Consider the following 25766-nt stretch of genomic DNA (forward strand, 5'->3'; position numbering starts at 1 on the left):
GATGCTTCTTTCTAACAATGTATAGATTGCCACTCGAGCATTATTCTTTGTTTAAACATTGTAGAATACCAGTTAAGCAACATCTGTGTGTATTGCGTAAGCTATCGCGGTGATATTTGCCTGCGATACAGTTAATTAGTTATAGGGCACGCACCCCCCGCATGTACACGGGTCGTCACGTGACATCTCACGGAGCGGCCTGGTGTAGTTCTTTGCGCGACCAGAAGAGGGAGACATTGTATTGCGACTGGATCATCCTCTCTCATTGATATATTTGTAGCTGCTTAGACCCACAGCACAGTCCTTTTCATTCCTTTAATGTCAGTTTTGGCTATGTTAAAATATAATTGTATTTTATTTCTGCTATATTATTAGAATAGAATACAGTTAATACAAATAGAGGTTTGTTGCATGATAATCATTTATTTGCATTTAACTAATTATGTTTTTTTTATTTCTTTATTTGTCCAGAACCACTCTTCACTGTACATATGCAGTTGTCAATTCAATAAATACTTCCAATGAAGAAATCTTGCGTGATTCTGATCAATCACCCGCTGTGAGCTCTACCTAACGATCCTCAAACTATCTAAACCAAAGAAGCCAGTCCTCTTCTGCACACCTCCGTTCATCTTCACACACAGTTTAAGATATTTTATATTTAGTCCGAGAGCGTATGCAAGTGTATGCACACTATACTGTCCATGTCCAGAAAGGGAATAAAAACATCATCAAAGTAGTCCATATGAGAGATCAGTGGGTTAATTCGAGTCTCTTGAAGCATCCAAAATACATTTGGGTCCAAAAATAACCAAAACTACGACTTTATTCAGCATTGTCTTCTCTTCCGGGTTTGTTTTCAAACCTCAAGATTCAAACGGTTATGAATCAGCGTATTGATTCATGATTCGGATCGCCAATGTCACGTGATTTCAGCAGTTTGACACGCGATCAAAATTATGATGTTTTTATTCCCTTTCTGGACATGGACAGTATAGTGTGCATACACTTGCATACGCTCTCGGACTAAATATAAAATATCTTACGGCTGTGGAACGACATTAGGGGGAGGAGTTAATGACATCAATTTCATTTTTGGATGAACTAACCCTTTAAAATGCATCATTAGAGGAATCATCCGAACGCATGGTTCCTTACCGCTCCATTGGCCAGACCCTCAAATCCATCGTTGACCATGTAGACCCGATGTCCTGTGGCCAGACCGACCCTCACCGCCGACCTCACCGCAGCGTTCATGCCGGCGGCTGGAGCGCCCACGTTCAGGATGGCCATTGAGTAGTTACTCTGAGGAGAGATCAAAATTAATAATATATGGAACGACATCTAATTAACCCTTCCCTGAGAGCCAAACATGTGCTCTTTTCCAATGGAAGTCTATGGAGGATCTGTGCGTTTGGATGGCTTTAAATGGAATTATTCACAAATAAGAGACACTTTTGTCATGTTAGTCTCATATTTGATAAAGTTTGCATAATTCATTCTGATATTTGCCTGTTTATTGTGTGAAGGTGCTTTGAAACGCTCTGTATTGAATAAAGCGCTATAGAAAAAAAGTTGTGTAGCAACTCATAATGTAATAACTGCATATAATGCAATAAGTATTACATTATTATTGTAATAAAATGTTCATAATTTAACAATTTTCTCAGAATGCAATAAAATCCTGAGCTTATCATATATTTTTTTACATGATGAGAAAAGCATTATAAACTCACCAAAAATATTTGTTTTATTATTGTAATAGTTTTTAATATTAGTATTCTTAGCATTTAAAGAAAGAAAAAAAAATGCATTAGTAGTTTTAAACTACCTGCGAAATACAACATATTTAAATATTCATGCTATTATTATTATTATTATTATTAATAAACAAAGCATTGGTATTTCTTTTTAAATGTACTGTAAAGGAATACCAATTCTTTATGTTTAATAATCATATAATAATAATAATAATAGCATGAATATTTAAATCTGTTGTATTTCGCAGGTAGTTTAAGACTGAATTTTGATTGTTAAAAATGCTAAAAATACTAATATTAAAAACTATTACAATAATGAAAATATGACATGTTTTTGGTGAGTTTATAATGTAATGAATTTCTCAAGATTTTATTACATTTTGAGAACATTATTACATTACAGGGAGTGCAGAATTATTAGGTTGTATTTTGTAGGATTAATATTATTATTGAACAACAACCATGTTCTCAATGAACACAAAAAACTCATTAATATCAAAGCTGAATATTTTTGGAAGTTTTAGTTTTTAGTTTTTAGTTTTAGCTATTTTAGGGGGATATCTGTGTGTGCAGGTGACTATTACTGTGCATAATTATTAGGCAACTTAACAAAAAACTAATTTATACCCATTTCAATTATTTATTTTTACCAGTGAAACCAATATAACATCTCAACATTCACAAATATAAATTTCTGACATTCTAAAACCAAACAAAAGCAAATCAGTGACCAATATAGCCACCTTTCTTTGCAAGGACACTCAAAAGCCTGCCATCCATGGATTCTGTCAGTGTTTTGATCTGTTCACCATCAACATTGCGTGCCGCAGCAACCACAGCCTCCCAGACACTGTTCAGAGAGGTGGACTGTTTTCCCTCCTTGTAAATCGCACATTTGATGATGGACCACAGGTTCTCAATGGGGTTCAGATCAGGTGAACAAGGAGGCCATATCATTAGATTTTCTTCTTTTATACCCTTTCTTGCCAGCCACGCTGTGGAGTACTTGGACGCGTGTGGTGGAGCATTGTCCTGCATGAAAATCATGTTTTTCTTGAAGGATGCAGACTTCTTCCTGTACCACTGCTTGAAGAAGGTGTCTTCCAGAAACTGGCAGTAGGACTGGGAGTTGAGCTTGAGTCCATCCTCAACCCGAAAAGGCCCCACAAGCTCATCTTTGATGATACCAGCCCAAACCAGTACTCCACCTCCACCTTGCTGCCGTCTGAGTCGGACTGGAGCTCTCTGCCCTTTACCAATCCAGCCACGGGCCCATCCGTCTGGCCCATCAAGACTCACTCTCATTTCATCAGTCCATAAAACCTTAGAAAAATCAGTCTTGAGATATTTCTTGGCCCAGTCTTGACGTTTCAGCTTGTGTGTCTTGTTCAGTGATGGTCGACTTTCTGCCTTTCTTACCTTGGCCATGTCTCTGAGTATTGCACACCTTGTGCTTTTGGGCACTCCAGTGATGTTGCAGCTCTGAAATATGGCCAAACTGGTGGCAAGTGGCATCTTGGCAGCTGCACGCTTGACTTTTCTCAGTTCACGGGCAGTAATTTTGCGCCTTGGTTTTTCCACACGCTTCTTGCGACCCTGTTGACTATTTTGAATGAAACGCTTGATTGTTCGATGATCACGCTTCAGAAGCTTGGCTATTTTAAGACTGCTGCATCCCTCTGCAATATATCTCACTATTTTTGACTTTTCTGAGCCTGTCAAGTCCTTCTTTTTGACCCATTTTGCCAAAGGAAAGGAAGTTGCCTAATAATTATGCACACCTGATATAGGGTGTTGATGTCATTAGACCACACCCCTTCTCATTACAGAGATGCACATCACCTAATATGCTTAATTGGTAGTAGGCTTTCCAGCCTATACAGCTTGGAGTAAGACAACATGCATAACGAGGATGATGTGGTCAAAATACTCATTTGCCTAATACTTCTGCACTCCCTGTATTAACATTTTATTATAACAATAATGCAATACTTATTCCATTATTTCCCTACAAGGTGATGTGATTTTAAGATTAGGATTTGATGATCCATAAAATAGCTACAATAATGTCTTGAATGTAAAGGTTGTGTATAATGCTGTAAAATCAGGTTTTGTGTTGATGTGTTACCTGGACCAAAGCAGGTTTCTGATAGGCCAGCAGTTTATAAATGCTCCAGTTGTTCTCAAAACTCCTGTAAACAGTATCATGTGATTGATTATTACTCACGATCCACTCACACTTTGACCTCTGTAGGTTTATCTGCTAATTAACACAGATGATAATGAACTTTGATATGACGCTTCTCACCTGCCCCGTAACTGGATGGCTTCCTCATACCGCTTCTCATTCATGGCCCTCTGAACCTCTTTAGTCTTTCAGAAAGAGAGTAGAATTACTCAGGGCAAGACTACAGCTATTTTGCTTCCATAGCATCCAAAAAACACATTAGTCTTTATTTTATTACACTTTATTTGTGTCTACAGATTTCAATTTCAATTTCAATCATTATCTTTAAAGGGCAAAAAAATCTCTACTTCAGCAGCTTTACACAAACACACCAAACTTTAGTTGTGGTTATTTGCTATTCGCCTGATTTATTTATAGAACATGTTATACATACAAATATAATGCTTTTTGGGGGGTTGTTGACAGTCTGATTGATGGTGTGATAAAAAGAGAAAAACAAAATCCCCTCTGTAAAAACTTAAAAACAATAATTTTGAACTTGAGTATATTCACTTAGAAAACTGTTATTTTAGATTGTAATAATATATCTCACAATATTACCGGTTTTACTGTATTTTCTATAAAAACAAATGAAGCCTTTATTCCAGACTTCTTTTTTTTAAAACAAATTTTATGTCTTAACGAATATACATCAATAATAGGCAATAGGGGTGCAAATACAATACAATACACACACACACACACACACACACACACACACACACACACACACACACACACACACACACACACACACACACACACACACACACAACATACAAGACAGAGGTTTGCCATCGTATATACATTTCTACTAGGGGTGTAACGGTTCACAAAATTCACGGTTCGGTTCGATACGATACACTGGTGTCACGGTTCGGTTCGGTACGGTTCGGTATGTTTTAGATAGGCCTACAGCAAAAAGAAAAAAATGGCAGATAAATTACCTTTTTTTATTATTTTTTTATTAAAACTAACAAAGTATGATTTTTTTTTTACATTGAACAATGATGGAGCTATACTTTACCCATCTTCTATGTAGTTACAGGAATAAGACATTAGCTCTTTACATTAGCATGTGCGGTGCGTGTTGCGTTGCGTATGCGTTGCAGGAGCCCCACACCCTGCTTTCACATATGCTGCGTTTGCAGTCCGCAACTGATTAGCTGTTGCACACCACAAACACAGCATTTATTCATTATTTTTTATTTAAAATCCAAAAGTTTTTACTGAACATGCCTCGTCAGAATTCCAATTATCTTTGTTTACTCTTTAATAGAAGTCAGGTAGCCTATTACATTTAAACAACATTTTATTAAATTCATTTATTCATATTTATATACTTTAGATTTAGCTCATACAAGTGGCAAAACATTTAAACATAGTTTATAGCCTTAAATCACAAACATTTTAAATTAGAAACGTACAATAGCCTATTCAAAAACAGCCGACTCTCGTCTTTTCTTTCGTTTTTACACACTTTTAAAAGAAATCCTGCAGGTCAAAAAGAACTTTGCTTTTCACCTCCAAGAAAGTATGTGCTATACATTATGGCACTTTTTTTTTTTACCTAAATGCCAGGTAAGGTGTCGTTTTGTTGCTTTACATGAGAAAAAAAAGCCATGTATTGACTTTGAAACAAGAGTATATTTTAAATGATATGCATCTGTGGTGAAATTACTAGATTTTCGCGTCAGTACATGTTTATTTTAATGCGAACAATGTTCTACCACTTTAATGCAGCAACGCAGCGCAGCAAAAAATAAACTCGGTACTAAAACGATCCGTGCACTGCTGCAGACACAACGCTCCTGGAACGGACTGACGGACAGCATCTGTGTGAAAGCTGTGATCCGTTAACATGGGTACGGAAAAAAATACGCACCGCACACGCACTGCAGGCGGAGTGTGTGTGAAACGGGCCGTTTCACACATACTCCGTCTGCAGTGCGTGTGCGGTGCGTGTTGCGTTACGTGTGCGTTGCAGGAGCCCCACACCCTATAGTCCTTTCACATATGCTGCGTTTGCAGTCCGCAACTGATCCGCTGTTGCATACCACAAACACAGCATTTATTCCTTATTTTTTATTTAAATCCAAACGTTTTTACTGAACATGCCTCGTCAGAATTCCAATTCTCTTTGTTTACTCTTTAATAGAAGTCAGGTTACGTAGTCTAGGCTACTACATTTAAACAACATTTTATTAAATTCATTTATTTATATTTATATACTTTAGATTTAGCTCACACAAGTGGCAAAACATTTAAACATTGGTTATAGCCTTAAATCACAAACATTTTAAATTAGAAACTTACAATAGTCTATTCAAAAACAGCCGACTCTCGTCTTTTCTTTCGTTTTTACACCCTTTTAAAAGAAATCCTGCAGGTCAAAAAGAACTTTGCTTTTCACCTCCAAGAAAGTACGAGTGCTCTCCATTATGGCACTTTTTTTTTTACCTAAATGCCAGGTAAGGTGTTGTTTTGTTGCTTTACTTGAGGAAAAAAAGCCATGTGTTGACTTTGAAACAAGAGTATATTTTAAATGATATGCATCTGTGGTGAAATTACTAGATTTTCGCGTCAGTACATGTTTATTTTAATGCGAACAATGTTCTGTCGCTTTAATGCAGCAACGCAACGCAGCGCAGCGCAGCAAAAAATAGACTCGGTACGAAAACGATCGCCTCACTGCTGCAGACGCAACGCTCCTGGAACGGACTGACGGACCGCATCCGCGTGCAGTGTGAAAGCTGTCATCCGTTTACATGGGTACGGAAAAAAATACGCACCGCACACGCACTGCAGACGGAGTATGTGTGAAACGGGCGTTAGGTCTCATATCCGCGGCTATAAATGGACCACTCGCCGCGGTGATGTCTTTTGCCATTTGAATAAGTTGGAATGTCTGTCTAAATGCTGCGGGGATAGTTTGTGGGATAGTTTGTGGCTGTTTCTCCTTTTTATCGTCTTGTTGTCGGCGTAAATGAGATGATTGACATGACATTAATTATTCCTGCTGCTGTACCATCAGCAAATGCGACATACCGTTGTTTTTTTTAATCCATCACTCTTGCCAACACCATCATAGCTAACAAAGAATCCAAAGTTCACCCAAACACCAGACCTGTTGGTTATTGGAGGATCTTCTATTTCTGTTTTTTTAAACGCAATAGCCATTTTGCGACGAGCATTCAGCGCGTAGCCTACTGAGTAAGCGAACACCTGACTGAGCAGCCTAAAACATATTTGGTGTTTTTTTTTTCTTTCACTTCGGCGGTGTCAGGGGCATTGGCTGTTACGTCGTTTTGGTTATTGGGCTACCTTGTTGAACGCATATTATTATATTTCACACACTTTTTTATTTTCCAAATTAATTAATTAGTCCAAGAACCGTTCGGTACATAATGCGTACCGCGTACCGAACCGAAAGCCTCGTACCGAACGGTTCAATACGAATACGCGTACCGTTACACCCCTAATTTCTACCCATTCCTCCGTGGTTCATTAATCATTATGTAATATTCTTGAATTTGGGCTCCATCTTGCCTCAGTCAGCCCCACTTTATATTAGGTGGCCTTAAGTACTATGTACTTACATCCAAAAATAAGTACAAGGTACTTACTGTGTTCATATTGTATTTCAAAGTACTTTAGCTGATATTGAGATGGATACGGGTAGAGTTAGGGACAAGTGTGGTGGGACGGGTCAGTTTAAGGGTAGGGTTAGGTGTAAGGAAAGGTCAACAGTGTAATTACAAATGTAACTACAGAAATGCAGGTATTTTTAAGATGTAAGTACAATGTAAAAACATGTATGTACACAATAAGTGCATTGTATCAAATTATTAATTACAATGTTAGTACATAGTAGTTAAGGCCACCTAATATAAAGTGGGTCCCCTCAAAAATATTAAGAGAGTGTAAGAGAGTAAGTTATTCGTTCCATTATTCCAGACTTTTGACGGCAGTGACAACATGAGCGTTTACAAACTAGACTCACCATCTCTACCGCCTCCATCAGCTGGAGACGCACGGTCTGGTTTCCTGATAGGCCGATCACACAGGCGGCAGTGTCCGGCCCCGCCTCCAGCAGGGCCACCACGGCCTCAACGCCCAGCTTACTGCTCTACAGAACAAAACATCACTTCAACATCATCTGAACCATAGATCTGAACCGATAATTCCTGCATTACTCAAAACTACTGCAAGGGTTTCATTGAAAGGCTGACGTGGACAAAGTACACAAGTTCATTACTTGAGTAAAAGTAAAAGTACTGCTGGTCAAATATTACTCCGTTACAAGTGAAAGTTGTAAAAACAGATTTTTACTTAAGTATTTAAGTATTTGTTTTCAAAAGTACTTAAGTATTAAGGTAAATTTCCTTTTTTATGTCAACTCATTATTTTATTATTGTTGCATAAATGCACATTATGCCATCATGGTTTAAGCCAGTCAGTGATGCTCCATCTGACGTACTAGCATACGACTAACTTAAACTTATTGAAATACTTGTATAAAAGTTACAAAGCTCTTTATAAAGCTGCTGTCACTTTAAGGCCGAATGCACGGATCCAATACACTGATACACATCTGATATTCTCACACTGTTCACCTTCACTTAAGACATAATCAACTTTGTTTATGGGAATACTCGACAAAATGAGCATTTTGACATCCGTCTTCTTCCATTTTGCTATAAACTGATCAGTGTTTAATAAATGCTGTGAAATCATTGAACTTCACGTGACCCTACAAGAGTGATTCCTGAAAGGATTTCTGCAAAAACCCAAACACCTTTTAAAGAAGAAAAAATCAACCGCTGCCTTTCAAAGCTGCTAAAGAAACGACTTTCAACTTGGAGGACCTTGATAGAAATGTAGTGGAGTAAAAAGTACGATATTTGTCTTTTAGATGTAGTGAAGTTAAAGTCATTAGTTTCCAGAAAAAATAATACTCAAGTAAAGTACAGATACTCAAAAAGTGTCCTTAAGTACAGGACTCAAGTAAATGAGCTGAGTTACTGTCCAGCTCTGTTGAAAGGGTTTAGTTACCAGAACTCTGTCGAAGGCTGACGGTGTCCCGCCCCTCTGGACGTGACCCAGGACAGTGACCCGGGTGTCGAAACCCAGACGCGACACAACCAGCTGCACACAGTTACAAATCACATGGTCATTTATACACATCTGATTGGTCGAGCAGCGCTATGAAAATCTCTTTTTTCACAAATGTATCTCTATAGTGCTTATTACAGCACAGATCAATCATACATTTATGACAGGACTTTAATTCCAGCTTTAAAGCAGCTCTACAGAAGATCAGTTGACTACGGAAACTTGATTCAATCGCTGAATAAAAAATAATAGAGGTAATTGCGACTGTTTTCTCTCACAATTCTGACCTTTTCCTTGTTAAAAGTTACTAGTTAAAAGTTACAATTCTGATTTTCTCTCAAATTGTGAGTTTATGTCTTGTTAATAACTCACAAATCTGACTTTTATTGCGAGATATAAACTCTGAATTTGAAATTTTGAGATGCAATTAAAAGAGGTAATGTCCTTCTTTGACTTTTCTCACAATTGCAAGTTTATCACTGGTAATAAGGGGTGTGACGAGACCCTTTTCTCACGAGACAAGACACGAGATCGGGTTTACGAGAATGAGATGGGATGAGATTTTTACATAGTATTTTTAAGAAATCCTCAATGAGGAAATGCATGACTTGAAAAATTATTTGCAGGTGCATTTGAAATATTTTAACTCAGCATGTTGTAATGAATTAGACTGGGTGAACCCAGCACGATCTGCCGGTGATTTGATTTCGCCCTGTTGGTCTGATTGGTTGAAGGAAATCAAATTGCGTACAGAGTCATTTGAACTATGCCCGTTGATCACGCCTCTTGTTTCTTTTTTCTTGTTTCTCTTTCCAGTAGAAAATACAGAGCAGATTCCCCAGACTAATGTTCAATCTTAAAAGATTGAGCATGGTCTAATGATAGCCAGACAAGTACTGAATGTAATTTCGGTTATACTTTTTGAGAATGAATTATCATATGCAGTAAAAGACAACAATACTCAAGCACTGTAAAAGGTTTTGCCACAAACTCATCTGACTGGCTTCTCTCCTGTATGATTGAGTTTGAGTTTTTTTCACAGTACCACTTCAGTACAGAATCAATTGGGCAGAGTGAATGGAAGATAGGAAAGCTTATAGGTGGGGCCCATGGTTTATGAAAGAGTAGTGGTAGTAGTGGTGTAACCAGATGATGAAAAAGCATACAAAGAGCACACCAGGACATACATAACATTACATACACATACATCACAGTAGTCCATTAAAAAACAGTTTTATATTAGCTAGTTTATTATGAAATGATTTTCTTTTGAAGTTGAATTGTCTCTTCAGAGCTGCGCATGATTTATTAGCTTCTACAACTTCTGACCTCCTAACTAAACTCCTTCCCATAAACTAATCAAGTGCAAACAATAAGTGCAACCATAATCAAAGTACTATCTCAATATTCAAGCATGATACACAGCTAAGAGATGGTTACAACTACACAGCCCAGCCTAAGATAGCTTTCATATTGAGAGATATTCTCATAACTCAGAGAGCCGCTTTTAAACAGCCATAACTTGATGAAATAGCGTTTGAATGCAATGTCACGATCACTTTTGTGATCGTGTGCACTCTGTGAATAGAGAGCGGTGGCGCTGAACGCACGTTTTAAAATAGACATTTGTCAGACGCTTCTGTTGCGCAACGAATCCTCCGCCACGGTCCAGTCGGCCTTTTCGTCACGTGATCAGTGCTGCGCACTATGGCCGATTCGAACAGCTCGTGTAAAAAAGCTAAACTAGAGTGGACACGTAATGTAAATGTAGCACTGGCATATTCTGTACTAACTCACCCTCACACTCCATCATTACCATATGACACGAGACAGCTTTTCACCTCAATGAGAAATCTTGTCACAGTTTAGTCTCACAAGATACGTCACACCCCTACTGGTAATTTACTTTTTTCTCATAATTGTGTTACACAACCACAGAATTAATAAAGTAAGAAAAAAGTCAGAAATGTGAACTAAAAAGTCACAGTACCCTTTTTTATTTTTTATTCCGTGGCAGAAACAAGCTTCCAGAACTTTATATCACTTCTAGAAAACTTATGGCTAACATTTAATAAGTGCAAACTTATGGTCAATTTTATGAAAACGCTAAAGCAGGTGTAAATTATATATATGGGAAGTGAATTAGCATGTATTAAATGACTTTAATTAAAGGAATAGTTCAGCCAAAAATGTGATTCATCCTTTACTCAGCCTCAAGTTGTTCCAAACATGTAGGAGTTTCTTTCTCAAGCTGAACACCAAAAGGAGATATTTTGAAGAATGTGGGTTACCAGGCAGCTGACTTCCACAGTACTTTTTCCCTACTATAGTAGTCAATGGGGTCCTTTAACTGTTTGGTTACCGATATTCTTCAAAATATCTTCTTTTAGAGATAGGAGAAAGAAACTCACACAGAACATCTTGAGGGTGAGTAAATGATGAGTTGAATTTTTGGTTGAACTGTCCCATTAAAGGGTCTCTGTTTAGCGATCTGAGGAGCGTGACTCACGTCTTTGACGTAATTGGATGTGATTGGCTCGCCGCTTCTGCCGATGGCTCCTTCAGCGATGATGATGATGTTCAGTCTGGATCCTTTACGGCGGCTCTGAGCAAACACATCCAGCACTCAATTATTAAAAACATATGGAAGTGAAACTGGGCTGCTGTTATCTTAAAGGAACATGCCACTTTTTTTGAAAATAGGCTCATTTTCCAACTCCCCTAGAGTTAAACAGTTGAGTTTTGCCATCTTCGAATCCATTCAGCCGATCACCGGGTCTAATTTTCGATCGGTCTTAGTACACAATGAACACCGCTCTACAGTCATTTGAAAGTGATTGCAGTACCAGTTTTGACCACAATCTTACATACACTTCCTTTAACTCTTGGGTCATTTTTGAGGTTTAATCAGATTCAATTATCTATGTTAAGCTACAGTATGTTAAAAGTGCTACCGTCAGACCCGGAGATCGTCTGAATGGATTCAAAAACGGTAAAACTCAACTTTTTAAAGCTACATTATGTAACTTTTCTCTCTCTTAGAGGTCGCCTAATCAAAACAAAGAAAAAAATTCACAGATTCCGTGTGGCCCAATGAATGTGATGATTATGCCGATGGCATTCATAAATCAGGCCGTGTGTGTAATGATCTTTAGGAGCAGCTCAAAGCCATGTGTTCTCCGCTCACCTCTCCCAGTCGAGCACACATGCGCTCTTCCCATCCGTCCTCCGGAGGGGCTTCAGGGATGAACAGCCAATCGGCTCCGGACGCCAGAGCGGACACCAGGGCGAGATACCTGCAGGAGAACACGGCAGGGGTGACTATAAAGCTGATGATACACAGGGCAACTTTTTGAGCAATGTTGCTGTGGGCTTTTTCCCATTGGGAATGGGCAACAAATTTCTCTTTGGATATCCAGATAGAAATGTGTTGCCCATTCCCAATGGGAAAGTGCCCACAGCAACATTGCTCAAAAAGTTGCCCTGTGTATCATCAGCTTAAGACTTTATTAATCAAACACGTGCATATCCAAACCTTTCAGGAGTGAATGATGACAGGATTTTTCATTTTTTTTTGAAAAAACTATAAAGACATTTTTAAGTTAAAGATTTAATCATTTTATAGTGCATTTTAACTAAAAGGATAAAAGAAAATCCACAAAAAATGATTAAATCTTTTATAAAAATTAAAAAGGAAAATATAAATAGTTAGCTGAAATCAAAATAAATATATAAAATGTAAAAAATTTTTTAGTTAATGTAATTTAACTTGATGTACTAAAACAGCAAATAAATTAAAGTAGTAACATTATAAAAACTATATAGTCATTTTTTAACTAGTAAAATGACAAAAACATAACAAAATAAAATAAATAAAAAATTAAAAAGGGAAATATTAAAAATATTTACCTGAAATAAAAATATATAACAATAAAAACATTTATTAAACATTTATTTTAACTTGATGTACTAAAATAGCTCAAATCTAGAAAAGTAAAATTTAATAAAAACTATATAGACATTTAAAAAAAACTACTAAAATGACAGAAATGCACAACAAAATAATTAAAATTAACTAAAATAAATAAATAAATAAACATAACCTGAAATTAAATATAAGTTTTTAAGTGAAATAAACTTTTTTTTAAGAAAAAAAAAATACTAGAACTGAAATAAAAACGTAAGCTTCAATTAGTTAAAAAACACAAAATCAATAAAATATTATATATATATATATATATATATATATATATATATATATATATATATATATATATATATATATATATATATATAAATAAATAACACTGTTGTGTGTGGTTGCTAGGGCACTGTTAGAAGATTTGGGTGGTTGCCAAGCTGTTTTGTGTGGTTACTAGTGCATAAACATAATCTCCGATCTAAACCGGTTCATAATCTTCCCATGACCCTGTTAGTGTGTGTGTGCTGTTTTTCTCACAGAGGAAACTCACCCGCAGTGGCGACCCATGACCTCCAGCACAAACGTGCGCTGATGGCTGGAAAAAAAGAAGAAAAGAATGAATAAAACAAACACAATGAGAACTGTGTGTGTGTGTGTGTGTGTGTGTGTGTGTGTGTGTGTGTGTGTGTGTGTGTGTGTGTGTGTGTGTGTGTGTGTGTTTGTGTGTGTATAGAATAAGAGAGTTGAGACAAGACGAGACAGGAATTCCACACATTCAGTGCATTCCTGAACAAACAACAGGAAATCACAGCCGGATCGTCATTATCAACCAATTTTCCATCCATGTTAATTTTTCTTATCTGTTTATGTCTTATTGCCAGTGTCATTTTAGTATCAATGATTTATTATTATAATACTATTTTGAATTAGTTTAAATTTGTATATTTTTCATTTTAATGTAGTTTTAGTATTTCTTTTTATTTTTTTATTTTTATTCATTTTCATTTCAGATTTAGATTGAGTTATTTTAGTACATCAAGTTAAACTAAATTAACATGAGAAATGTTATCCTGGCAACCAGCGAAAATAAAGTTATATTTTATTTTTATGTGTTCCGTTTTAATCGTAGCTAAAGATTTAGTCATTTTTAGTAGTTTGTGTTTTTTTTTATGTCTTGAGTTTTTATATAAAGTTTAAGTCATTTTGTTTTGTAGTTTTGTCACTTTAGTAGTTTTTATAAATGTTTATTTCAGTTTTGCATTTAGTTATTTTAGAACATCAAGTTAAACTAAATTAAATAATTTACTTTTTTATATTTTATTTTAGTTTATTTGTGTATTTTCAGTTGTTTTAATTTTCAGGGTTTTTCCAGCTAATTTTGTTTTTTCTGAAATCTTTTTTAGTTTTTGTAATATTTGAATATAGTTTTTATTTATTTTTATTTCAATTTTGCATTCAGTTGTTTTAGTACATCATATTAAACTTAATTAAAAATATATATTTTTTTGTTTTTCTGTCATTTCTAGTAGTTTTTTATTCATTTCTATTCCAGGTTAATTTATTTATTTAAGTACATAAAGTTAAACTAAATTTAAAAAAGTATACTAAGTAGTCATTTTAGTAGGCTTTTTTTATTATAATTTTTCTTCTATGGAGTTGTTGTTTGAGTTGTGTATGTGGTGAATGACCTGGTGGCGGTGGTGGTGATGGCGTCGATGATCTCAGTGATGCGGTTGAGGGCGGAGTCAGCGCCGATGGTCATGTCCGTTCCACAGAAGTCATTATCGATGGAGCCCACCAGACCCACGATGTTCAGGTGCCCGTGCTGCTTGGCCGTCTCTGCTGTGATTCGACCTGTCAATCACACGCATATGAGTTATGTGTGTGTGTGTGTGTGTGTGTGTGTGTGTGTGTGTGTGTGTGTGTGTGTATGGGCCTGTAGCCAGCCTAGTGGAAGAGGGAGTTCTTCTTTCAAACAGTAGCGTCCCATTTTTGAGTCCTATTTCCATTTTGCATTTCATTATGAGGTTCAAATATTTCATTTTGAACACTTTATGCACTAATGTGTGCTGGATTATCTTGGCTGCCGTTGGCTATTTTCTGAGCATCAAAAGGCATGCTTATTTATTACAATGTTGTCAAATTGCTAACCAAGATCATGTACTACTTTTTCCAGTTTGAACATTTTTTTTTAAATTTTACCCAAACACATACCTATAAGTAGTAAAACCAGAGAAACTGATCATTTTCCAGTGGTCTCTTAATTTTTTACGGAGCTGTATATGCCTCTTACTGTTGATTAGCTGAGTGCTCTCCGCTTGTGTCAATTATCTGAACGTGTTCCTCCCGAACCTTGTTAATAAAACATCATTTATTATCTTACTGTTCGGCCCAAGGGGCAACCTCCCCGAGTTTCTGTTGAAGCCATTACATAAGTGACTTAAACTGCAATTCATCATCTGGCTACTAGAGACAGGCTCCAGCAGGAAGCAGACTCTCATTGAGCTCCGTGTTAAAATACCCAACTTTACAGCAGAAAAAAACATGTTTACAGCCTGGGACAAATTGTGGTTTCGGTCTATACGGCTAATTTTGCCCTTCATGACGACTGTGGGGGGGGTGAATTTTTTTTTTATAACTCATTCGTTACATTATATAAAGCCTTAAAGTTCTGCATAATTAAGGGCGTGGACACTTTGAGTGACAGGTGGATTGCCGTTTGTCTGCTGTCTGTTATTCTTCATGTCACCTCAGCTTCGCCCACATCTCGGCTCTTTGCCCATTTTCTGTTATCCGGGCGTGATGCGCATTGACGTGCTGCCAAGATGGAAACGGCCAGCTCAAACCTACTTTACGCTTCAGAAAGGCTCTTCAGAATCCTATGGGTGACGTTACAGACACTACGTCCATATTTTTTACGGTCTATGGTTCGGACACACTGCAAGCTGACGTTTGAAACAGACAGTGGTTAACAGGATATGGAAATCAATGGGTCTCTATCGTCACTGAAGTGAATGACGATACGATTGCAAATGGACAAGCAAGTGAACATGACACAAGAGCATTTTCAAGCAAAAGCCAGCATATATTAGTTCTGTCAAACAAAAAATAAAATAAAGAAATAAAGCTTGAGTTCTCTCCAGCTCTGGAAAGCCGATACTTCTTGCCTAATCATAAGCCTTATTTTGTTCCACACACATTTTACCTCTTTCATTCTCTCTTTCTGTCATCGCTCGGCTAATGTCCGTCATGTGTGACGTGTGTTTTGAATAATGACGAGTGCTCTCTTCTCCCCATCATTAGTAGACACACCCCTTACTGCTGATTGGCTACAAGTTTGTTTTGGTACTCGACCTGAGACCCTTTTCTAAAGCATTTTATGAAATAACACTTCATCCACCTTTAAAACAGCATCTGATGTCAAACTATAAAGTAATAAGTAAAGCTCTGTGTTTTCCCGTGGTGGTGTGATTTGTACCTTTCTTCACCAGCTCATCGAGGAGTCCGCTCCACTCCGAGCGGAAGATGTTTGCCCCGGTGAGGCTGCCGTCTCCACCGCAGACACACAGATTAGAGATGCCACGCTTCACCAGGTTAAAGGCCGCGGATAAACGGCCCTCTCGCGTGGTGAAGGCCTTACAGCGGGCACTGCCGATCACCGTTCCTCCCTGTGGAGAGACACACGGTCTGCTGATTTAGGTTTGCATTAGTGCATCGGATGATTTTACCCATATAGAGTTATTAGAGCAATGCACAAGCAAAATGCATGTCCTGGCATGCATGCATCACAGCTTCAGAGGAAACACGGTGAGAGTCTGAGTACGACAGCAGGAACGCAACGCAGACGGACAAATGCAAACACACACTCACTAAATGAGCGTCACACAGTGTGCACTCAGATTCAGGCGACAGAGGTAAAACTGAAAATCATGTCTTTGATTATTAATGCCTCATGTCGTTCCGAAGCTGTGTGCTGTTATTTTTCCCAAGAAATGCATTTCTATCTACATGCATTCAGATTGATTTCACAAAAGAAAAAGGACATAAAACACCACTAAAGTACCCATCTATGGAAGCATACGGGTAGCAATGTTCAATGTAATATGCAAAATGGCAATGTTGCAAAAAATTCTGTATTTAAAGGTTAACTTCAGCGATTAGCATATGGCTTTGTATCAGTAGAAACCCTGGAGTATATTCAAATGATTGTGCGTTCCCTCATATCCCCCTGAGACAAGAGATTTATGCATTTTATTTCTGGAAAAAACTCCTCCTATGATGCAAATTGACGATTTTTGCATCATCGGAGGAATGTTTGGCCAAAGGCTAAAGACTACAGCCAGCAGAGGGAGCCATTTCCGCATGTTTTGAACCCGCGCGTGAGGGATGGAGATCACACTCACAGCTCAGCTCAGCTACAGGCACTCATTTAAACGGAGCTATGGTGAGCAATGTAAGTCTTTTTACTTCTCAAATTAATTTCTATGAAAGTTAAGCTTGTAAAGGCATAAACTGAAACACGCCAGACTGAACTTGCGTTGTGAATGTATGCCGCGAGTGTAGATGCGATTACCTCAGCTCTCATCACGAGCTTATCAGCTCATTTATCTGACTCCTGCAGTCAGTGCTCAGTGCTGTGATACTCACGCGGCGACTCACTCATTATATTAAACACACGTTCAGTTTTTAATTGTAGTGTCCTCTCTGTTCTCTAACTCAGTCACAGTAATCAAGTTGGTGGCGTTGGGAATGGCCTCACAGGGCAGCGAAGCATTCTGGGAATTGTAGTCTTTCATCCCCATGGGACAAAAATACATTTTCTATACAATATAATACCCATATCTACGTTTTCAGAGGTGTTATGTTTTTATTAACTTAGAATGAGCCGTTTCTATCTACACACACACCTTGTGTCTCCTTGCAGTGAAGACGCCATTTTGTGCCGCCATGTTTCTACAGTAGCCCTAAAGGGACAAACTTCTCTACAGAGCGCTAATCACTCTCTGTTGTCTCAGACGTCATTTTTGTCCTGTGTCAGCCACCATAGCTTCTCTTTGAGCTTTGAAAGGAAGGAGGGATGCAATTCATGACCTCACCACTAGATGCCACAAAAATATCACACTGCACCCTTAAATTACATTTTTTCACACAAAATGTGCAACGTCTGGAGCAAAATGCTAATTTATACACTAGTTTTAACATATAATTTATATTTAATAAAACATATAATATATAATAGAAATTATTATTCGTTTTTTGCTAATTGAATGTTTTGCTTTATATTTTCACAAAGGTTATATTTAAATTACTGTCATGTTAATGTTACATCTTCAAATTAATATATTATATTGAAAAGTGTATATATGATGATGGTTTTTGTGGTAATCCTGAAAGATATTGCAGAATATTCCTCCATTTTATAATGACACAGGCAATTATGCAGCCAAAAATGAGCCCATGTCTATATGAAATCCCAACTTGATTATATCAACTTTGATTAAAATGTAGTTTTCTGAGAAACTAATTCTTTGTTGAGCTCCAATGTAGATATCACTCACTATATTTGTATATGCCAACAATGGTAGAAATGTAATTCATTTAAAAATTATTTACCGTTTCCCACGAATGATTTACCCCAAAAATATTAATTACATTCTTAAAATGAGTACATTGAGTCATTGCATTACACACGGCACTCTAATAAGTATGGAAATATTAATTTTTTGCCCGTTTTTTTTTTTTTCTTCCCAAAATTAAATCCTTAAAGGGGGGGGTGAAATGCTGTTTCATGCATACTGAGGTTTTTTCACTGTTAAAGACTTGGATTCCCATCCTAAACATAGACAAAGTTTCAAAAACTAATGTTGGACGTTTGATGGAGTATTTCTGTGTCAAAAATACTCCTTCCGGTTTCTCACAAGTTTCGGAGAGTTTTTTTCGAGTATGGGTCGACTTGACGTTAATAGAGCGGAAGGTCCTTGTATGGGCCGTACGGGCTCTTCTCCCGGTAGGGTGCGCGCGCGTGACTAGAGCGAGAGAGGAAATGCACGGCCATAAACAGTCTCTCAGATGCAGATCCAGTCGTCCGTGAACACTTATGCCGCGCCGCGCTCCACTTTATTCCTATGGGTGACGTCGAGCGACTTCAACGATTCAGCACAGCATTCTGGGAAGGCAGCGCTGCATTTGATTTGAACCGATTTGAACGCAGAAATGACGGGAAGCTTCACAACATCGCGGATCTCCACGGTCACTGCCAGGGCTGGACTGGCAATCTGGCATACCGGGCATTTGCCCGGTGGGCCGACGCACTTTGGGGCCGGTAGTGTTTAAAAAAAACATGCAGTGACAGCGGCCCATTGGTTTGTCTTCTGAATTGACAAGCCGAAGCGAGAGACCTCCCCTCCATATTAGGCGCTATTTTTCTACTTATTTATTTATTAGGCTAGTATTTGAGCGCATGGAACTGCACAAGGCGAATATCCGCACAGCGCAGCCGCTGACGAACGTACGCTGCGTTTAAATGCTGCTCTATACGGCACTTTGACTCCGAATTTAGATTTATACAATCGTATGATTATGGGAACATTACAGGTTCTCAGGGCTCTACATAACGCCCATTTTGGGCGCATTTACGCCTAAAAATTACTGCGTGCGACTGTGAAAAAATATTTAGGCGCACCGGTGCGAGTGACCCGATCGATTCTCATGAATGGATGTGTACAATCGGAATAAAAACTACAACACTGACTGAATCAACACTGAGAAACTGTTAGACTATGTTTCCTACTGCAATCAACTGCTTTTAATGCCTTCAGTCAGCACTCAGCAGAAGAAGTGCAAAAACGTGTGCGACGGACTACACTTCAAACAACGATTGTTTACAACGATTGAATTGAAACATGTGTGACGAGTCTGACGACGCAGCCATGCGCACTTTACCAGACGCTTCACGCTGTTTATCAGCCAAATCAAAATTAACTGGAAATACCACGTTTGGATTATCATAAACAAGCCCAGAAATTAGTGGATGCTTGGGGCATAAATGCCATCAAACAATAATGTATTAATAATACATTTAAAAAGCCCTTGAGTTAATCTTTATCACACATGCTGTTTAAAAAAAATACTAAATGTATATAATGAGCAAGTATATCATGAAGATTTTTTTCCAAACCGGGTTTTTGTCTTATTCTGAATCCCTGTAACGTTACACACAAAATAAATTATTCCCGCTGCGGATTAGCACAATATCTGCCGGTTCTGTTTATGAAGCGCCAGAGCGCCAAAAGTTACAACTTGCTATTGCTCAGAGTATTGGCATGATTGCATGTGTGATACTGATCTCGTACAAAAATCTAATAGACAAGTTGATATTAAGTAACAACGTTTTAGCCACAACACTGTCTATTTGTGAAAATCAAAGCCTCACCAGAACTGATTCGCATCTCCAAGCGATTCGATTCAAATGAATCTTGTGTTTTGAACTATTGACTGAATGACTTGCCGCCACCTACTGGCGGTTTTTATTTTCATATTTATACTTTGCATGGACTTTTTTTATTTAAAATATTAAACTTTTAAAGTTTAATTTGTACATATTTCTAAATTCAAAAACTTATATGTAAAACATTCATACAACATTAACCCATGCATTAAAGCATAGGTGTTTGATAGTATGAAGTCCAGTTCTGCTTTTTGTGTGTATTTGTGCTGTACTCTCAGAAGTTAATGATAATATAATGTCAGAATTATGTTGAATTTAAGAAATTGACAGATGATGCATACATTTAATAAGATTAGAAAACATTGCTCTTATAATGGTAAAAATGACCCTGGACATTAAAGGACAAATATCGTCCTGTAATGGGAAAGATATAATTGGAATGAGGTTTGATGGATTAGAATGTGCTCCTAAATTTTTGACTGTGCTCCTAAAAAATTTTTATTAGGAGCACAAGTGCTCCTCAAGAAAAAAGTTAGCGTAGAGCCCTGGTTCTGTGTTGAATCAGCTGAAAACAGCCGCGAGCATGTGTTCATGACGAGGTAAAGTGGAAAACGGCAATACACATAAGCGCTTCACTTAAGTACAACCACAATTTACATTAAGAGCTAACATTTATTAAAAATGTTGCTATATTACTTAAATTAATATTGCAGAATATAAATCACTTTATAGAGGCTGTTTTCATTTTTTTATTTTTATTTATTTTTTTACTTACAAATATAATAGTTTATTATATATGTTTTATTTAGTTTTAGAAACCATATAATGAGGAGCAAGGTTTTTGCAGTCTATTTTTTTACCCTGTGACTACCATGATCTTACATTTAAATGAATCTGGCCTACAGTTAAACTACAGTCTATAAAACAGCTTTAATGTCTGGATCCCATGAATTAAGGACAAAGCTTTTTTTTTCCTCTTTAAAAGTTTTATTAACTTTTTTTTTAATAGATTTAATGTAATTTAATAGCCTCAGTGTCTTACTTAAATTATTTGTTAACTCTTAAAAAATATGATTGTTAAACCCAAACATGTGATCATTTACTCACCCTAATGTCATTCCAAACCTAAATGAATTTATTTCTGTGTAGCATAAAATAAAATAATTTGAGTGTTTTTTTTTGTTCATACAATATTCAAATGGTAATGGCTTGGTTGCCAACATTCTTCAAAACATCTTATTTTGTGTTTCACAGAAGTCATACAGGTTTGGAAGGACACGAGAGTGAGTAAATGATGACAGCATTTAAAAGTAAATTTACTTTACTGCATCCTAGCTCAAAATCATCAGTGCTTTACTGCCAAGGTCATTTCTGTGTGACAAAAAAGCAATATTAAGTTTATCTGCATTTGCAGCAAATTCGATAATATCTATCATTATTTTTAATTTAACATTATCTTCAATTTAAGGCCCCAACCCCAGCAAAAACATTCACAGGGAACTCATGGCCCGGATGTGCTGGGGTATGCCAGAGCCGAATTTTAGCCCCAGTCCAGCCCTGGTCACTGCTGTCAGGACTTCACCAAATCATACCACAGAACTGTGTTTTTGACGGAGCGGTCCCAGCGATAAAGGTTCGGTCCTGCTTTGGAAGCAGCCGGTGAGTAAATCTGCTTCAAATGTCTGTGCTGTCGGCTATCGTCGCATGAGTAAACATCAGTAAACGACACGATCGCGTGCTTCGTCATTCAAATGTGCTAACGGTTACTCCATTGTTGTTCTCTGTATAACGTTACACTAGTCTGACGTGCAAAACCGTTTTGCTTGCTACTTCTAAGGTCTAGTCGCATACAATAGTCCATAAACCGAATCATGTCCTCATAAACTGCGAGTAAACACACACAAATGTTGACAGGCCACTAAATACAGTACATACCACAGAGACGGACGTCCTGCTGTTGCTGTTTCTCCTGTTCAATTTATTTCAGCCTCCGAATTATTCTGGATCATTATCTGTATTAGCTGAGATAGCCATGGGTTTCTCCACGCTTGAGGACGTCACCGCTTAGTGCGATCGTCATTCTTTAGCTCCGCCCACACGATACGCCTCCAGGCGCTCGTTTTTTTCCGGAAAGACTCGGTACAGCCTATATTTCTTTTATAAATATAATAAAACTAAAGACTATAAGGAGATATGAAGGATGCAATACTACTCTATAGGTACTCAAGATTGACATGAGATTGACTGAAACTGAGTGTCCCCCCCCCCCCCCCCCTTTAATCTGTCATTCACCCATATTCTCAGTTATTGATAATCTTCTCTGTCAATCAGATTAATAATGCTGCATTGATGCATCTCATTCAGTTGCACCAAACATGACGCTCAATGCCGGTTTGACATCAAATCTGGGGCAATACATCCACACACGTGATCGCAAATTAAATGTGAGAGCAGACAGGAGGTTTATCAGTGAAGGAGGTTTCACTGAAACTATAACAGCATATGGGTTTTAAATGACATGAGGGTGAATAAAACATGATCAAATCTTCATTTTTTGGGTGTGTTGTCCCTTTAACAGTCTCCAACTGGATTATGTTAAAATGTACTCAATGCTGGACAAGCAGGAAATAATATAATCCTGAACTCATTTTATAAGACCAATAACAATAACTACTGCATTTCCAACACTATCCACACACAGCATCTCTAGATGGTAATGTTAAAAATCTTGATTTGCCCAGGCTTTAGCTGAATGAAGCACTAGAGCACATGCAGCAGGACATCTTACCAGTTAACCAGCTAAACCGAAGGACAGAAGAGAGAAAGCATGAAGAGGCAACATCAGAAACTCAACAAGAGAGATCCGTCTGAATGAAACCAGTTAACCTTCATTACTAATCAGCAGCCTTCACCAAAACAAAGCTGAAATGTGTGTTAAATTGTGGCCAAAACTGGTCACTATTCCATAAATAACATAAATAATATAATAGTTTATGAATCATTTAACCAGATATACACTAGCGTTCAAACGTTTGGGTCAGTTTGAGTCTCTTCTGCTCATCAAGGCTTCATTTATTTGATAAAAAAATACAGTAAAATATATTTTTTGAAATATTATTACAATGTAAAATATTTGCTTTCTATATGAATATACAGTAAAGTGTAATTTATTCCTGTGATCAAAGCTGAATTTATCATCATTACTCCAGTCTTCAGTGTCACATGATCCTTCACTAATCATTGCATCCTCTTTGGTGAATGAATGTATTAAAATAAATAAAATACTGACCCCAAACTTTTGAACAGTAGTGTGTGTACTCATGAAAGAAGAAGAGCTAATAATAAATGTCTGAATCTCTTTCAGGTCCAGATGTTGATCTGATGCTCTTACCAGCTGAATTATATTGGTGACGCTTTGCCAGTTGGCCAGTTTGATATTGTCTCCTCCGTCCACCAGTCCTTGATACCCCTGAAATAGTAAAAACACACACACACGTTTGTTTTTGTGAAATGTGGGGACTGGTTTTTATACTGTACAAGCCATATTTGCTATCCCCCTACACTGCCCCTGCCCCTAAACCAACCCATCTCACACACACACACACACACACACACACACACACACACACACACACACACACACACACACACACACACACACACACACACACACACACACACACACACACACACACACACACACACACACACACACACACACACACACACACACACACACACACACACACACAGCCCCTACCCCTACCCCTAAACCTAACCATCACAGGAAAGATTCAGCATTTTTACTTCTCTTTCTCTATGATTTATAAGCATTTTGAAAAGTGGGGACATGGGTAATGTCCTCATATTTCACCCTCTCCTGTAATACCCGTGTCATACCCATGTCATAATACACATTTGTGTCCTGATATTTCACAAAAACATGCCCACATTAACACTCATATATCATGTTTACACACGTTTAGCGATTTCAAATGTTTCCATCATCCATACACTACCAAATCTCAGAGGAAAGCATGAGTGTTGGCGTGAGTACCTCATACACCAGATAGACCTTGGCGCCCACATAGATGCCCATCCGGGTCACGGCGCGGATCGCTGCGTTCATTCCTGACGGACAGAGAGCATTACAGATTAAACAAACACAACCCTCGGGATTCAGGAGTATAATCTCCACACATCATCCTCATAATAATCCAGTGAGTCATCACTTTCTGGATTTTAATAATGTTGAAAATTCATAATGCACATCTGACACGATTCCCTGTCAATTAAACTATTACATATATTTTACAATATTTAATATAATTATATAAAAACTACTATATGTTGTATTAATAAACGGAAATTTCATATTTTTATTTAGTGCAGTCAAATTGACTAATTGGATCTAACACTGACGTTTGTAAATATATACAGTGTTTTATATATAAACACATACATATGAATAATATATTAGGGCTGTCAAATCGATTAATCATATCAAACAAAAGTTTGTTTATAATGTGTATTTGCAGACGTGCGCACACACACACACACACACACACACACACACACACACACACACACACACACACACACACACACACACACACACACACACACAGCTTTTACACACAATTTTTACTTTCTAAAAAAACACGCATCCTGTATGATTTATAAGCTTTTTGAAACGTGGGGACATGTGTAATGTCCTCATATTACACCCTCTTCTTGTAATACCTATATCATACCCATGTCATTATCATAGACAGTAAAAGAAATGGACCGAGCGTTCCCATTGACGTCAACGGCGAAAGAATGAAGTCAACCTAGGGGCACTCACTTCCTGATGGCTGAGCGAACTGCGCAGGCTCAGACTGAGCGTAGATGTGACGTGAGCCTCCTGTCTGACAGCTGTGAGTCTTCTAGTAGATGTGGAAAGCGAAAGCTGAATCACGTTGTTTAAATATTTTCTCCCGTTGCTTTTGGCTCACTATGGGCTTCTCCCCATTCTTCTCCCTTGACTTTATCAGACTTCATGTCTCCACGTCCCCCCGACTGTCTCATAGACAGTAAAAGATTGCCTGCGAGCGTCTCCTCAGGTCTATACGGTAATTTCTCAACTGTGCGACAGAGTCGCGTTGGTTATGATGCAATCGTTAGCCTATTTTTACAAAAACAGCTTCTACGGGGCGATAGTGTAAGATACAAGGTAACGGAGCCTTTTATGCATTGTCGTGTTTCTTTAGAAATAAACAATGGACAAATGGAGTCTTTAAACGTCTCAGATGT

At 37.6% G+C, this 25766-nt stretch overlaps 1 protein-coding gene across 1 annotated transcript in view; it reads right to left on the reverse strand.

Annotated features, from left to right (window-relative positions):
* The window catches only part of pfkla (phosphofructokinase, liver a), a 74621-nt gene that overhangs the window by 41694 nt on the left and 7161 nt on the right, over window positions 1-25766 (reverse strand). The window contains exons 2-13 of the mRNA XM_067444621.1: window positions 24529-24602; window positions 23863-23940; window positions 16503-16692; window positions 14713-14878; window positions 13575-13619; window positions 12290-12398; window positions 11612-11707; window positions 9043-9135; window positions 7991-8116; window positions 4069-4133; window positions 3889-3952; window positions 1159-1305 (exon numbers count right to left, since the gene is read on the reverse strand). Coding sequence (XP_067300722.1) covers window positions 1159-1305; window positions 3889-3952; window positions 4069-4133; window positions 7991-8116; window positions 9043-9135; window positions 11612-11707; window positions 12290-12398; window positions 13575-13619; window positions 14713-14878; window positions 16503-16692; window positions 23863-23940; window positions 24529-24602 — 1253 coding nt within the window. The remainder of the gene's footprint in view (window positions 1-1158; window positions 1306-3888; window positions 3953-4068; window positions 4134-7990; window positions 8117-9042; window positions 9136-11611; window positions 11708-12289; window positions 12399-13574; window positions 13620-14712; window positions 14879-16502; window positions 16693-23862; window positions 23941-24528; window positions 24603-25766) is intronic.

This window comes from Pseudorasbora parva, chromosome 5 (genome assembly GCF_024679245.1).
Source record: "Pseudorasbora parva isolate DD20220531a chromosome 5, ASM2467924v1, whole genome shotgun sequence".
Classification (NCBI taxonomy): Eukaryota; Metazoa; Chordata; class Actinopteri; order Cypriniformes; family Gobionidae; genus Pseudorasbora; species Pseudorasbora parva.